The sequence below is a fragment of the Argentina anserina genome, chromosome 2 (assembly GCF_933775445.1).
Source record: "Argentina anserina chromosome 2, drPotAnse1.1, whole genome shotgun sequence".
In the NCBI taxonomy this organism is placed as follows: domain Eukaryota; kingdom Viridiplantae; phylum Streptophyta; class Magnoliopsida; order Rosales; family Rosaceae; genus Argentina; species Argentina anserina.
The window spans coordinates 22,237,382-22,252,368 of record NC_065873.1 but is presented as its reverse complement, the minus strand read 5'-3'; the positions used below and the strand labels follow the sequence as shown (position 1 = coordinate 22,252,368).

At 38.3% G+C, this 14,987-nt stretch overlaps 2 protein-coding genes and 2 non-coding genes across 5 annotated transcripts; all 4 read right to left on the bottom strand.

Annotated features, from left to right (window-relative positions):
* Window positions 1–2,116: 2,116 nt before the first annotated feature.
* Window positions 2,117–2,206, bottom strand: LOC126785539 (small nucleolar RNA SNORD36). The gene has a single exon (XR_007671070.1). It is a non-coding gene; the product is annotated as a small nucleolar RNA SNORD36 (small nucleolar RNA).
* Window positions 2,207–2,506: 300 nt separating this feature from the next.
* Window positions 2,507–2,650, bottom strand: LOC126785535 (small nucleolar RNA snoR135). Its single transcript, XR_007671067.1, has one exon. It is a non-coding gene; the product is annotated as a small nucleolar RNA snoR135 (small nucleolar RNA).
* A 498-nt stretch (window positions 2,651–3,148) lies between these two features.
* On the bottom strand, window positions 3,149–4,513 carry LOC126784574 (profilin-6). Its single transcript, XM_050510040.1, has 3 exons — window positions 4,391–4,513; window positions 3,968–4,105; window positions 3,149–3,526 (listed from the first exon to the last, which is right to left on the bottom strand). Exons 1-3 carry the CDS (start codon window positions 4,511–4,513, stop codon window positions 3,392–3,394), a joined length of 396 nt encoding a protein of 131 aa, XP_050365997.1. The 3' UTR covers window positions 3,149–3,391.
* Window positions 4,514–5,019: 506 nt separating this feature from the next.
* LOC126784572 (uncharacterized) lies at window positions 5,020–8,154 on the bottom strand. Of its 2 annotated transcripts, none has more exons than XM_050510038.1 (9): window positions 8,135–8,154; window positions 7,543–7,630; window positions 7,182–7,320; window positions 6,537–6,653; window positions 6,373–6,429; window positions 6,214–6,263; window positions 5,948–6,052; window positions 5,353–5,404; window positions 5,020–5,234 (listed from the first exon to the last, which is right to left on the bottom strand). In XM_050510038.1, the coding sequence occupies exons 2-9, from the start codon at window positions 7,621–7,623 to the stop codon at window positions 5,212–5,214; spliced, it is 624 nt and encodes a 207-aa protein (XP_050365995.1). In that variant the 5' UTR covers window positions 7,624–7,630; window positions 8,135–8,154; the 3' UTR covers window positions 5,020–5,211. The 2 variants fall into 2 exon arrangements, with proteins under 2 accessions (XP_050365995.1, XP_050365994.1); XM_050510037.1 differs by having other exon boundaries at window positions 8,055–8,144.
* Between the last annotated feature and the right edge of the window lie 6,833 nt (window positions 8,155–14,987).

Here is a 14,987-nt window from a genome sequence, read left to right as displayed (position 1 = left end):
TAGAGACATGTAGTGCCGATTAATTTGGTCTAACAAAAGTCCTTATCATTCCCAACATTAGGTTCCGTTGCAGGGGACACTCCCTTGACGACTTCTCCTTCTTTCCCCTTCTTTCGTTTTGTACTATTTCTCTAGTTATCACTATCATGTCATTCATAAACCATAAGGTACGTTAAAACTAGAGTAAATAGAGTAAACAAGAATTCAAAACATGGTGAAAAACTGAAAATGGTGAAATAGATAGCCGTGAATTTAGAAACTCCAATATGTGATCATGATATTCGTCACATTTTATAGAACAGATGCGTATCCTCCTGAAGATAAAAAAAACATCGAGTATGTTATCTATAATAGATTTTCACTACTAAAGCCACAGTTTGTTGAGACTTCCTAACTTTGATAACACTTTGTTATACTTGATCGAGTTACTCCCTTTTGTGTATGATTTCGTCAGAGGAATGAGGAATCTGTTGATGGTGAAGCCAAATAGTAGCAACTAGCAAGTAGACACTAAAATTGTTTGTACGGAATCCAATGAGGTGAATGGATTCAGAATGTTCATCAAAAAGAAAGAAAATGGGTGACGAGTGGATACCATATGGAATGAATTCAAGTGCCGAGTTGATCTGGGATCATGGGACCTCCATGTCCAACTGACCCAAGTTTAGTAGCAATCAGACACACACACACACACATATTTGATGGATTTGTATAAATCAATCAGACATATATATAAGGTGGTATATATTTGTAATAACTACCCCCCTTCTGAGCCTTTTGCAATTATAGTTTGTCACACCCAAATTAAGCCCTACTTGGATATTGATGATAATCCCCTCCATCTACAGCCTCATTTTGATTATATAGGACCATTGTGAGATTAATTAGGATTCAGAATTCTGGGGACCAAAGGACCATCTAAGGCTTTATTAGTCTTTGCCATTGCTGGTAAAGATTTAAGAGTCATCAACTTAACATTCACTAACATTTAGAATATCAAATCCTATCTAACCCTATCTTTATCAAATTGATTTCCCTCTTCATTCTTGTGATGTGAAATGGTTAGAGAAGGGCTGTTATGAGAAATGCTCATACAGCCAGCCTGGATATATATGGTGATATTTAAGTGTAATCAGACACTTCGTTTTCAATCAAAAAATACAAATTGAAAGGAGATGGTAGAGAGCCACAAGAATGAAGAGACATGGTAATCATCTACTTATTAGGTTTTTTAAGTTGAGTACACAAAAACCCCACATCAACCCAACCCACCAATTGTGAAGATGTTTTAAATATATAGCAACTTCAAAAATGCAATAATTCTTGTAGTTGTGTTGTGATATATACTAATTGAATGGACCAAGCCCCTTTTAATACATCTCATGGTGGGTTGGGGGTTGCTACACTTATTCTAGGGTGGTCAGGAGGAATTCAACCTGCCCAATTTGTATGATCCTCCTTGAATTTCAACTGTGGCATATGAGTTGTGATTTAAATATGGGACAGGGGAAGCAATGTCATATTCCTTGAGGCAGGCAATACCATATGATCACCAAGTGCCACACCTTGATTATGGCCCCTCAAATTTTTTGAGACAATGATGCTTCAAAGGATTCTAGATTTCGCAATGACAAAAGGTACAACGATTTTTTTTCTTTGGAGGGGGTCAATAATATGATCAGATTTGAAGTATAACTACTAACATTGCTTTTGTAGAGTATTTTCTAGTTAATCATGTTGGATGATTTGGATGTTACTCCTCTCATTGAACATCATTCCTTACAAGGTTAGGAGAAAAGCCAAACAGAGTAACGTTTTAGGCTTTCAGTCCACAGCGGCACCGCAAATAACAGTGAGTTATTTACAGGGGCATTTGATGTTCACAACCAAATTATACTGTCCAACTCTTCCCATAAAATGCAATTGATATCATTCGGTTTTATCGGAAAGGAAGATATTGAATTGTTTGTCCAGGCCCAAATGCGCCTTCTGCATATTGTTGATTACTTCGGCAGTTGTAGGTCAGAAAATTTAGACAAAACCCACCTTCTAATCGAGGCATCTTCCTACTCTTGTTCTTAAGACTTAAAGCTGGAATTTGAGAAGAGTGAGTATTTGAGCATCAGTTTTAAAAAGCTCGATTTTTGGAAGCTTCATGGCTTTTAACCAATCAGTTCTTAATTCCAAATTTTCTCATCATATGCCCAAAAGGCCCAAACTCTAGTTTCAACCCTCAATGTGTATAATCTAATAGTCCATGGTTTATTCACTCAATATTTGTAGAGAAACAGGTTCAGAAACTCAACCTTTTTGTCATGTAAATTCCTAAACATTCATCTTCGCTAAGTCAGTTATATTAACAGAGTGTAGACTGTGCTCAAGATCCTAACTTTGTTACTTTCTATCATTAATTACCACTAACATTGCTTGAAAAGACTCAGATTTGAATCACCAAATCCCCACAAAACCATAAGCAGGTGGGGAAAGACAAGAATAATGACAAATAAGATGTGGGGAAGATGATTGTTGATGATTTCAATAGATAATATGAAACCCAACTGCCCACCTTCCCCAGCTGAATGTTGCAGGGAAATCTTTCGGATCAGAGCGCATTGAGGATCACTACGCCAATACACACAATCCCTGCTTTGCAACACCAAGAACTATGAAACATGAAACACAGAACAAAATACCAAGATGAAGGAATGCAGAAGAGAAGGAGAGACGGCAGGCTTTAATATGAGAACAAGGCCAGTGAACACTACTATATGTAGGAGAATAAACCCCACGCTAGGGTTTTAGGCCAACCTTTGAGCACTGAAATACCCTTCTACTTTAACGGGTGGATGAATGGACTGACCCGATTCAGGCCCATACCAGCAAAAATCTTCAGCTCATTTCTGTTTCAATGTTTCCAACCCAGAAACTACAAACTCATGACGATGTCTAATTTCTATTTATAAAAAAGAAAAATAATTTTTGACATACTTGAAAAATCGGGATGTTACAATCGGTCGGTTTGATTTTCGTTTCTATTCAACAATTCTTTGATTTTTGTAGTTTCAAATTCTACACGTCTTTTATTTTTGTAACTAGTTCATATGATTGACTGAAGGAAGCATTCCTCCACCATTACTTATGCAAAGCTAACAATACAAAAATTTATCACAACAAAATACATACTTGAAAAATCACTCTCAAAATTTGGTTAATAAATACAAAGTCGGAAATATTAAAAACAATCTTGGCACACCGGTAAAGAGTCATTGCTTCCATCTCATTGTTGGAATATCGTTATTTTCCGCAGCAACTCCGGTGCCAGTTCAAGTTCATAGCAGGAAGTACAAGAAAGCCTCAATACTTGTATGCAAACCATAATGTCAAGGCTTTCCTATAGGCCTTGATCAATAAGATAATCACCCAATCTCTCCACTATCATGTTACACTGTCCGGGTGTCATCGGCTCATCGTATATACCTATAATCATAGCCTGGCCAGTTTTCTTCACAGTAATGCCACCAGATCCCTAAACAGAAAATCAAAATCAAACCGCATTATTATAACACGAGGGCACAACCAACGGCAGCATCCGAAAAAACACTCAGGAAAACTAGGAGCCAACATTTGCATAGACTACCTGCCAAACTGAAATTGTCACGCAATTGACAATCACCTGTTTGTTTCCGTTCGTGTTCATGTGAGATTATTGTCAACAAGGACTAACTAAGAGTCTAAGACTTACCATTTCCAAATCGTTATAGCAAGTATCGAATCAGAAGGTAGCAGATTGATTGCAACAAGGTGCTATAGAGTATAGGATAATAGGAATGAGGTGATTGTAGAAATGCTAGTCATTATATTTAACTATTCAGTTGAAATTATGAAGAAATAGGCCGTCTAACCCAAAATAATAAAGCTAACCTATCAAACTGATAAACCATTACAGGAAGAGAGCAAATGAACAAACCTTCTTTCCACGAATCACAGCCCCACTCTCGCCCTGAATAACCATATATTTTGTACCACCAAGGTGCAGTCCAGTTGGGGCAAGAGACCCTGGCTCATCGAAATCTTTCATTATCGCTGCCACTTCTTCTGCCTTAAACTACATATCAGGTAAGCAAATTAACCTCACTCCAACTCACCACCAACATCTTAAACTAAAATGTAGCACAATCATCAATATTTTATACCACAATGCATATCAATGTCTTGGCATATTTTCCTTTCAATCTTTACTCATAGTGTTCTATCGATACTTGAATTCAATCACGAAGCTAGTAGTTGTTTTGTTGATCATATACAGCTGATCTGGGGTAAACAACATAAATGCTATACAAAGTACTAGAGTGAAACAAAATAGTCGTAGAGACAGAGTTGTATAAGGAACCTGAGGGAAGCTGGAGTTCTTGGCCCACACACTACCGTCGTGACCGACGATGGCCGCCGCTGTCAGGTGGTGGCCGTCGATGTCGCACATCAAGTGATCATCCACGTACGCCTGCCACGACATTTCTCCTATTTGATTCTGAACCCCAAACCTCTCTACTGAAGAAGCATGTTTCAAAGGCCAAGGGCTTATGTAACGAAATGAAGCGAGTCCAGTTGGGTGTGGGTGGGTCCTGACGGAACATGGCTGACCTGAATCCGATGAGTGCCCTTCACGGCTTCACGTTCCCCGACTGTCCCCGCGTTTGGTCACGTGGAGCCCACGTGACAGGATCCACGTGACAGATAGCTTGTCTGGTTTCCTATTTAAGAGTAGTACTTGCAGTAGAAGTATCAAACTAATGAAGCTGCAGCTTTTTACTGGGTCTTGTTTGGTACCAAAACCCTCAAGAATTTCTTAACCATTGCCGATCTATTTATGCTTGTGATGCAAGTGATTGGTGCATTGTGAGAAGATTAACTCTTGAGGAGTACAGCCAAGATCGCTCTGTAACATGGTTATAATTCTGAATTGGCCTACTCAGAAAACCTCATTCAAGATGTGTGTCGATCATATCTATATCTGCCTCAATGAGAGTAAAAGCAGTTTATAAACTTGGGGATATAGTTGATTACTTGATTATGTAACTAATATTATTTATCCATAAAATTTTGTAGATACAATTTGTAACAGTACAAGGGGTAACAATCATGATACTTGGAAGAGAAATTAAGAGGCGGTGATTCTATAATCTTCTTCACCAGGTTGTCCCCAGACGCCATCTACATGTCCAATTCAGGTTCATCTGCAGCAATATGAGTGTGCGCTCAACACAAGTTGGATTGCTCGGAATTCCACAAATCAAAAGTACTATAGTGCAAGATGAAACACAAATTCATTTTGCAAAAATGAAATCTGCTTACCATCACATTCTTCTGGATTAAAATCATCCTCATCATCATCAAAATCCTTGGTCTGCAAGATCAAAGTGAACTCGAGTGTAACAGAATTCAACAGTATGACAACTTTACAAGCATAGCAATCCCAAGAGCGAACATAAAGAAAACACAACCAACCACCATATTGAAAAGGTTTCACATTACCTTAAAATAAAGGTTTCATATCTAAAGAAATGGACGAAAAAGGAAACTGACATTCACCATGTATAGTCAATTTTTATTTATTATTTTCATTATATCCCCAAGGTTAAAACTCAAGCAGTGGAATAAAAATTCTTTTTATCCTCGACTCCTATAGTCAGCAGACATAAAAAGATTTAAACAGGTCATTCTTGAATATCAGTATCACCCAAAGAATGAGAAACAGGTTCAGTTTATTGTGATCTTCTTACCAAAATAAAACCATTGATAGACCAAGGTCATTTGTATCATCATTTACAACTTATACTATTGGCTTTCTGTCTATTATAGCATATGGAAAGGAAGAACATCGTATATCATGACAAAAATCAATTGTTTCTAAATGAACAAAATAGGATCCAATTTTTTTTGTACAAACCTGTTGATAATCTTCATTACTAGAGTCTTCATCTTCCTCCTCCTCCTCTTCCGCATCATCGTCCTCTTCCTCATCCTTTTCACCTTCTTTCTGTTTCTTTGCATCCTACAGACAACAAAGATGATTACCAAAGAATAAATACAAAATCTAACTGCAGCTACAAATCATAACATCTTCGAAATATCATTTGAAGCGATTCCATAGATGTTACAGTAATCTATCACACAAACCATCGCAGCTAGTGAGAGAAATAAGATATCTCATACCAAATTCTGTTCTCGCTTTTCAATCTCATTCCAATACATCTCAGAATTTTCTGCAAAGTCACCATAACCAAACTGATAAGTATACTGCCACCCCAGAAACATTTAGAAAATAACTAAAGAGTAAAACTACAATAAGTGAAGCATAAAATCTCATAATACCCGTGTCCAGCTTATTCCATTTAACATTTTCTCTTTTCACCTGCCGCACATTTGAACCTGAAATTCCACTGCATTGGTGAGCATGTGAAACAATACAAAGCATTAAAGCAAGGTAGAACATTGGATTCCATCCCCACATTTCTTATGGTGTTCACGTTACAAACCTCTAGGCAATTCTTCCGGAAACATACTGAGAACCAAATACTGTTTGAAAGAATCAATTTCTCTCTTACGCTTTCGCTTGCTTTCCTCAGATATTTCAACATTTTTGTCATGTCCACCTAAAACCATAAATTGAAGATTGTATGATTAGAATATACAATCAGTTAAACAGAAAATTCCATTGAAAGAGTGGGTAACAAATAACTTAGCAGCAACATTGTGGTTTTCACTAATAACAACAAAAATAAATTATTGCAAACTGTATTTAAATTCTAGAATGTTGGTGACATTCTGACTTTTAGTTAATGCTTTATTGCATGTAAGTTGGAACATAGTTTTGTAACATGGATGCACTTGTTGTAGCATTATAAAATATAGGGTGAGCTAATTTCAGATTGTGTTATATATGTGTTTCTATCTGCTAGCCACTGATATATTGTTCATGTAGGAACTATGCGAACATACTAGACACAGTAGTAGTACTACTACAAGTTGCTAGCCTATTTGTAATTTTGTATAACGTGCATGATTTCCTATGTTTCAAACAAAGGAAAAATCTTTTCATAACTATCAGTCTAATGAAAATTATTCTCTCACAATATGAACAGATAAAAAATACAAACAGGGAATCAGCAAAGAACACTCACCAGGCATGTCAAGATTATATTCGGATTTCATTAGAGAATACAGAGTATCAATAATTAATGTTTCTTCCTCCTTCAAACCTTTGTTCCGCTTTTGATCTAGCTCAGACAAAATACCTCTAGCATCAGGTAATATGGTATCCTGCAAGACAAGCCTCACATTGGATATAAAAGTAGTAGAGGCAACCAAAAATTACGTAGGAACTGAGATCTAGTGAAATTTTAGGAAACTGAATTCACAATGGATAACCAACGACAATAAGATCCCCAAACCCATTTTAATAAAACCTCTAGGTATCATCTAGTCATCAAGATCGTATTTTGTGGTAAATTGTTTAGCCAAAACTGAATAGCATAAACTCACAGGAAATGGCAGAAAGGGTTCTTCCTTAGAATACCGAGGTGCTCCCCCTCCTCTTCCCCTTCCACGACCTCTAAACGCCATTCACCTTCTGCAGCCAAAGTGGAAACGTCAAAGTGGGCACCTCAGAATTTCAATCCAAGTTCAAATTACACATATACAAGTAGCAAACTTGACTCTACAGTTGCATCAAATTCAACCATTCAACAACACCTTGGGATTGTTAGCTACAAGCTTCAGAATCACCGAACCCAACTAAACCAGCAAATTTGATACCCATAACAATAGAAAAAAGGGAAAATCACAGTCAGAGGAGTAGTAAATCAGTGGCATCAGATAGAAAATGCGAGTCTTACCCTAACCAAAAACCCAGAATCAACGTCGTAGTTATTGCAAATAACAAAAGCAATATCAAAACCTTTAATTCATACACCAATGAAACCAAAGTAGATTTTCATCTCTGACTGTCAATCAATAAGATAGCGCAGCGTAAAGAGAAAATCCAAGCCACTTACTTAAGATGTCGATCAATAATTTAACTTTATGTAATAGATGTGAACAATTTCAGCAAGAGAAGAAGATTCTCTGAACAGACCTTGTGTGAGAAACTATATACTTTTGCCGCCGGAGGAGAGGGCTTTAGAGCTTAGAGGTTCTGCTGAGATAAAACGGGTCAATACTCGCGGGTCGGGTAGTTCAGTTTTAGATAGAATCGAACTTGGGCTTAAGTTTTACCCAAAATGTAAATTTGGGATCAAGTCCCATTTTTAGTAGGGTGTTGTGAAGTGTGAAGAAGTACGTGAGAAAAGAATACAGACTCACGGAGCGATACAAAAATATATAACTATTAGATAGTTTGCCTGCCTTTTGCTGCGGGTTTGTGTTGCTAAATTAGAATATAATCATACAAATTTGTGTGGAAATGGTATAAGGGTGGTGCTGGATGACTGTATCTGATCTCTTGTTTTCAACTGTAGATTATTAACAATTATGTGGGGTTCAACTTCCTGTATTCTTAAATTTCAGCTAGTCTTTGGGAAGCAAGAAGCAAGAGTGCATATATATTGCACCTAATTTTAGTACTATAAGGTATCAAGTCTTAAAGATGTGTTTAAGGTGGTTATACCTAAACTGAACAAAGTTTTGCGTAGATGGGAAACTACCGGTATAATTATATGATGTGATTGAAGCTCATACAAAATTGCTATTGAAGTGATAGCTTCTCCAAAGTTACATTTCATTGCACAACCTGTACTTGGCAAAAACATAGCCGTGCTATAAGCTAGAGCCTGATTTGGAGTTTCACTACAAAAAAAAAAAATTCTCTCAAATGATGATGCATAAAGACTCCAGAGGAGCAGCTATGTTATCTGACATTTCTTTGGTACATTTTCGCCAATATAAACTTGTTCAAGAAATGAGGACTTATATGAAGAGCGCTTAGTCATCTTTTTGTTTACGTTGTTGTTACTTAGTTGGTGCTGATGATGATGATCCGACTTCATTTGTTATCCTATTCAGTAAGAAACTAAGAATAATTAGCAAGAAGGTAAGAATGCTGATAAGAATTATTTAGAATTTATACTAAAAGGAGACAGTAAGTATTGGTTGATATTGTCCTTTCAGTGATCCAAATTTCCCCAGCCTTGTACCGATTAAACCCCACTTTTGCCTATGTATTTTCAATGTCAAAAGTTAATTTAATTTTCCAAGTTGTACATACTATTGCATAGGCAGTACGTGCAATAGGTTTACATTCTCAAATTCAAACAGACAATAGGCATGCATATACGACACCAATAAACACTACATTATTTGACATTCATGATAAAAACCAATAATCGTGAGGATCACCATTTCAGTATCATCGACTACTAATCTACTATGTAGTCTTATATAAACCAATTATAATTGTCAGTTCTAAAAGGGTTAATGTCAAACTCAGAAGCAGCCCTCTTTGCCTATTCATTGTGTTTTACCCTGATATCACGAAACCGAAATTTCAAGTGTTAAACTCAAAATCGAAGTTATGAAAATTCTAAAACAAACTCAATAAATCGAAATCATCTTATAGTCACAACGTATCGTTACTGAGTTCATAATACATCTCATTCGAATTGATTATTACAAAACCAAATTTATAATTCAAGTATTATATCAAATGAAAATGTAAAATCCTCTTAACTCTCACCACAAAATAAAATAATGAAATTTCGAAATCTTCAGAGTTGTCCTCCAATTCTGCTAATCCACACCTGCAACACTATTCCCTACACCATCGAATAGGTGCACCGAGATTGTAAACACAAACCCGGTAAGCTTTGCAGCTCGTATGAGTAAACAACAATATAACACAAATAGTAATACAAGAGAAAAATACTGAAAACATTTAATTATAAATGTACTCATGAGTCACAAGACGGCCCATCTGGTTGTCCAATAATATCTGAAAATATAAATGCTCATGAGAAATCGGGCAACTCATCTGTTTACCCAAATACATTTTATAATACGGGTACTCATAAGACTCATGTACTCATCTGTTACCCCTCATGCAGTACGTCGTCAAACATTGGGCAACCCATCTGTCACCCAGTATCCAAAATATGGGTACTCATAAGCAGGTAACACATTTGTTACCCCTCATGCAGTACACCGACAGACAGATTAGAGCTCTAACTGTATCGTAAATGTCGCCCGGACAAAGTTAGGTTCCGACATGGCAACACGTCTGAAGATAGAAAAACGTTTTAACATAACTCAAGTTAAAACCACATACAATAAATTTATCACATGTTATTGTACAAGAAGACAAGCGATTCATGCTCAAATAAAATAAATATTGGTGCTATAAATAAACTCATTTGGAAATATGAATATGACAATATATAGAATAGCAACCCATATATATGTATCGTATTTACCATTTATACACATACACAACTCACTATACCATATACACATCATAGTTCGGTCTTTTAAACAAAGCGTAAATAATGAATCACCGCCAATGGTGAACTCGTCATAGTGAGATTTACTCACCTTGTTTTCCTGAGCGTAATTTCCACAATACCGAAAGCAAATCCTTTACTTGTTTTCTCGATCACCTAGATTGGATAAAAAGTGGTTAGAAACATTACGTAAAACTTCAAATGCCGAATCATTACTACTGTTTTACTGTTCAGCAATTTGACGGTTTTTTTCGTAATTACTGTTCACGTTCTACTGTACATGTACATACTGTTTACGTATTCATGTACACCAATGTACTATTCCATCATACATACTGTTCCAGTAAATACTAATCACCGATTTACCTTTCATAAATTTACTTTTACAATTACTGTACGTAAATTACGTTTACTTTTTTACTGTACATAATTACTTTTTACATTTAACGTACAAAAATCACATATTACCAAAATTTACTGTACGGAAACCGCACGTGGCGCTCATGCGCCTCCCACAGTGGCAGCGCGTGGGGCCCACACGCCACTTCCAAAACAAGCGCGTAGCTCGCCCACCGCCGCCCAAAACCCTTCCTTTTCTTCCCCTCCTCCCTTCCACGGCCTAATGCTGCCTCTAGCTCCTATTACTCTCCCTCACGCGCCTGCGGCGGCGGTACGCACTCTCCCTCCTCCTCCGATTCTCCACAAATTCTCCACAAATCTTCCCAAACTTCACACAATCACTCATATCATTCCATTTAAAGTATTTTCGTACCTATGTCGAGCCTTAGAACAGCCGGGAGTCGCCGGAGGAGCTCGTGATGCCGACGGGGTCGACTTTTAGGGAGGATGTGATGTGGCTTTAATCGAGTCCCAAATCAATTGCGTCAGAGGGTGAGGAGCGGTGGAGATAGACGATCGCCGAGTGCTTGCGTCGCCGGATGCGGAGCTTTGACGGCGGCGAAGTGCAGGAGCTTCCATTCGGCGATTGAGCTTCGTTGCGGCGAGCGGCGGCGTGATGCGTCTGAGGGTGGCAGTTGGAGACCGTGCGGTGCCCTTGAGGCAGGCGGTGAAGGCCACAGAGGCCTGGGTTGTGAGATCGCTGGAGGGGATTTGAGATAGAGAGGAGGTCGGGTGAGAGAGAGGTGGAGGGCTGCGGGGGAAGAAGAGAGAGTTATTCCTTCATTAAAAATTAAGCATACGAAAAAACCCAACAATAAAAAACTTGCACAAATTCAATAACACCAAAAACAAAGAATCCAATTCGAGAAACCCCCAAATCACAAAATAAAAATCCCCAACCTATAATTAAGAAAGACATACCAATAAACGCAGTCGTAAAGTGATGTTAACGTACAATTGCAAAGAGAGTGAAAGTGAAAGTAGAGAGCTTACAATATTGATAGTTTAGAGAGAGAGCAAAGATGATGTTGAGGTCACACAAAACAATTGGAGCTCTGAGCCAAAATGAAGGAGCGGCCTACCTTAGATTTTGTGTCGCGAAATCTACTGATGTTCTAATGTAAGGAAAATGAACGAGAAAAGTTCAAGTAACCTTGAAGAAAGTAGTCAAAGAAGAAGAAGAAGAAGAAGAAGAAAGTGGTGCATAAAGACTCAGTTACACTGCGTCAAAACAAGAAAGACAATCGCATCACTGAGGAATCTAAGAGCATCAAGCAAACACGAATATTGCCAAAGACCAACCAAAATCCTTTCTCACAAAAACTAAATAAAAAATCTACTAATACAGACATAAATAACGAATAATCAAATATTTTTTCTTCTTCTTTCCTTAGTAACCCAGAATCCCGGAATCAATTTCATTTTTCTTGTAGCTTATCCACGATTCTAAACCCCTGCATCATCAAAAAGTTAAAACTATTTTCCAACTGCAATCTCAATTGAAAAAAAAAACGAATTCTCTAAAAAAGAAGGTAAGAAAGACACCTCCCACATAAAGCGTATTGCGAGACTGCCCAGTCCAAAGGACAACCTAGCCCAAAGAGGCTAACTCAGTCCAAAGTGCATTGCGCGAGATTAGCTAGCCCAAAGAGACCACCTCAGTCAAAAGCGCATTGCGAGAAACTACTTAGTCCAAAGTGCATTGTGCGAGACTGCCTAGCCCAAAGAGGTTACCTCAGTCTAAAGCACATTGTGCAAGACTAGCAAGCCAAAAAAAGACCACCTCGGTCCAAAGCGCATTGCGCAAGACTGCCTAGCCCAAAGAGGCCACCTCAATCCAAAGCGCATTATGCGAGACTACCTAGCCCAACAAGGCCACCTTAGTCCAATGCGCCCTGCGCGAGAGTGATGAGACTATTTAGCCCAAGCATACTGCGCGAGAGGCTACATTATTCCAAAGCGCATTGCACGAGACTACTTAGCCCAAGCGCACTGTGCAAGAGGCCACATTAGCCGAAAGAGGCCACATTAGTCCAAAGCGCACTACGTGAGACTACCTAGCCCAAGTGCTGTCACAACTTCGAAATTTCAAGTATGAAACTTGAATTCGAAGCCATGAAAAACTCTAAAACAATCTCAATAAATCGAAATCATCTTATCGCTATAGGGGATCATTACTGAGTTTATGGTACAACTCAGTCGAATTGATTATTACAAACCAAATTTATAATTCAAGCATTATATCAAGTGGAAATGTAAAAATCCTCTAAATCCTCACCACAAGATAAAATAAGACAACTTCAAAGTCTTTAGAGTTGTCCGTCGATTACGCTAATCCACACATGCGGAACTATCCCCTACACTATCGAATAGGTGCACCGGGATTGCAAAACACAAACCCGGTAAGCTTTACAGCTCGTATGAGTAAAACAACAAGATAACATGCATAGTAATATGAGAATGAATATTGAAACAACGAATTATAAATGTACTCATGAGTCAAAGGACGACCCATCTGGTTGTCCAATAATATTTGAAAATATAAGTGCTCATGAGAAATCAGGCAACCCATCTGTTTACCCAATTACATTTATAATACGGGTACTCATAAGACTCAGGTACTCATCTGTTACCCCTCATGCAGTACACCGCCGGGCATTGGGCAACCCATATGTTACCTCTCATGCCAGTACACCGGCAGACAGACTAGAGCTCTAACTGTATCGTAACTGTCGCCCGACCAAGGCTAGGTTCCGACATGCCAACACGTCCGAAGACAACAAAAACGTTTTAACATAACTCAAGTTAAAACCACGTACAAAACAATCATCACATCTTATTGTACAAAATCAAGTGACATTCTCAAAATAAATAAATATCAATGCTATAAATGAAATTATTTTGTAAACAGAAATATGACAGTATATAATATAGCAACTCATATATATGTATCGATTTTACCAATTATACACATACACAACCCACTATATCATATACATATCATAGTTTAATCATTTTAAATAAGTGTAATTATGAGTCTCCGCTAAAGGCAGATTCGTCACTGTGAGATTTTACTCACCTTAGTTTCCTGGGTGTATTTCCCACAATACTGAAAGCAATTCTTTCACTCGATTAATCGATCACCTAGATTGATGAAGAAGTGATTAGAAACGTTACGTAAAACTTTAAATGCCGAAATAGTATTAATGTTTTACTGTTAAGCAATTTTCGGTTTTTACGAAACTACTGTTTACACAAAATACTATTCATGTATTACTGTTCATACACGTACTATCTACGTATTACTTTTCATATACGTATTATTTACATATTACTTCTCATATATGTATTGTTTACGTATTACTCTTCAAATATGTATTGTTTACGTATTACTTAACCAGTAAATACCATTTACTAAATTACCTTTCATAAATTATTTTTAAAATTACTATACGTAAAATAATTTTTACATTCACCGTACGTAAAATAGTTTTACATTTACCGTACATAAATCACTTTTTACAAAAATTACTATTTGAAAATTTACTGTTCACGCGCCACCTCTGGCGACAGCGCGTGACAATCACGCGCCTCCCCACAGTGGCAGCGCGTGGAGCTCACGCGCCGCTCAAACCGGCGCGCGTGACTTGCCCACCGCCGCCCAAATTCCCTCTTTTTTCCCCTCTTCCTCTCCACATCCCAAGGCCGCCTCCTACCCTCCTCACGCTCCCTCATGCGCCACCCAAGGCGGCGGTGCTCACTTTCCTTCTCCTCCTCCGATTCTCCTCCAATTCCTCCACAAATCCACCCAAACCACACGCAATCACACAATACAATCATCTAAATGCATTTTCATACCCATGCGAAGCCCTAGGACCACCGGAAGTCGCCAGAAGAGCTCGAGGTGAGACCGGCGGCACGATTCAGCTTCCCCTCGCTTGCAGGTCGCTTCGGCGATGAGGATCAGAGGTGGTGGTGTGGTCCCCGTGCTCTGGTCTTGCCGACGACGTGTTTGGGCGGCGGAGGAACTCACTGAATCCTTGATTTGGCGAGGGAGCTCCGGCGTGGTGAACGGTGGTGTGTGGAGGCAGAGGGTGG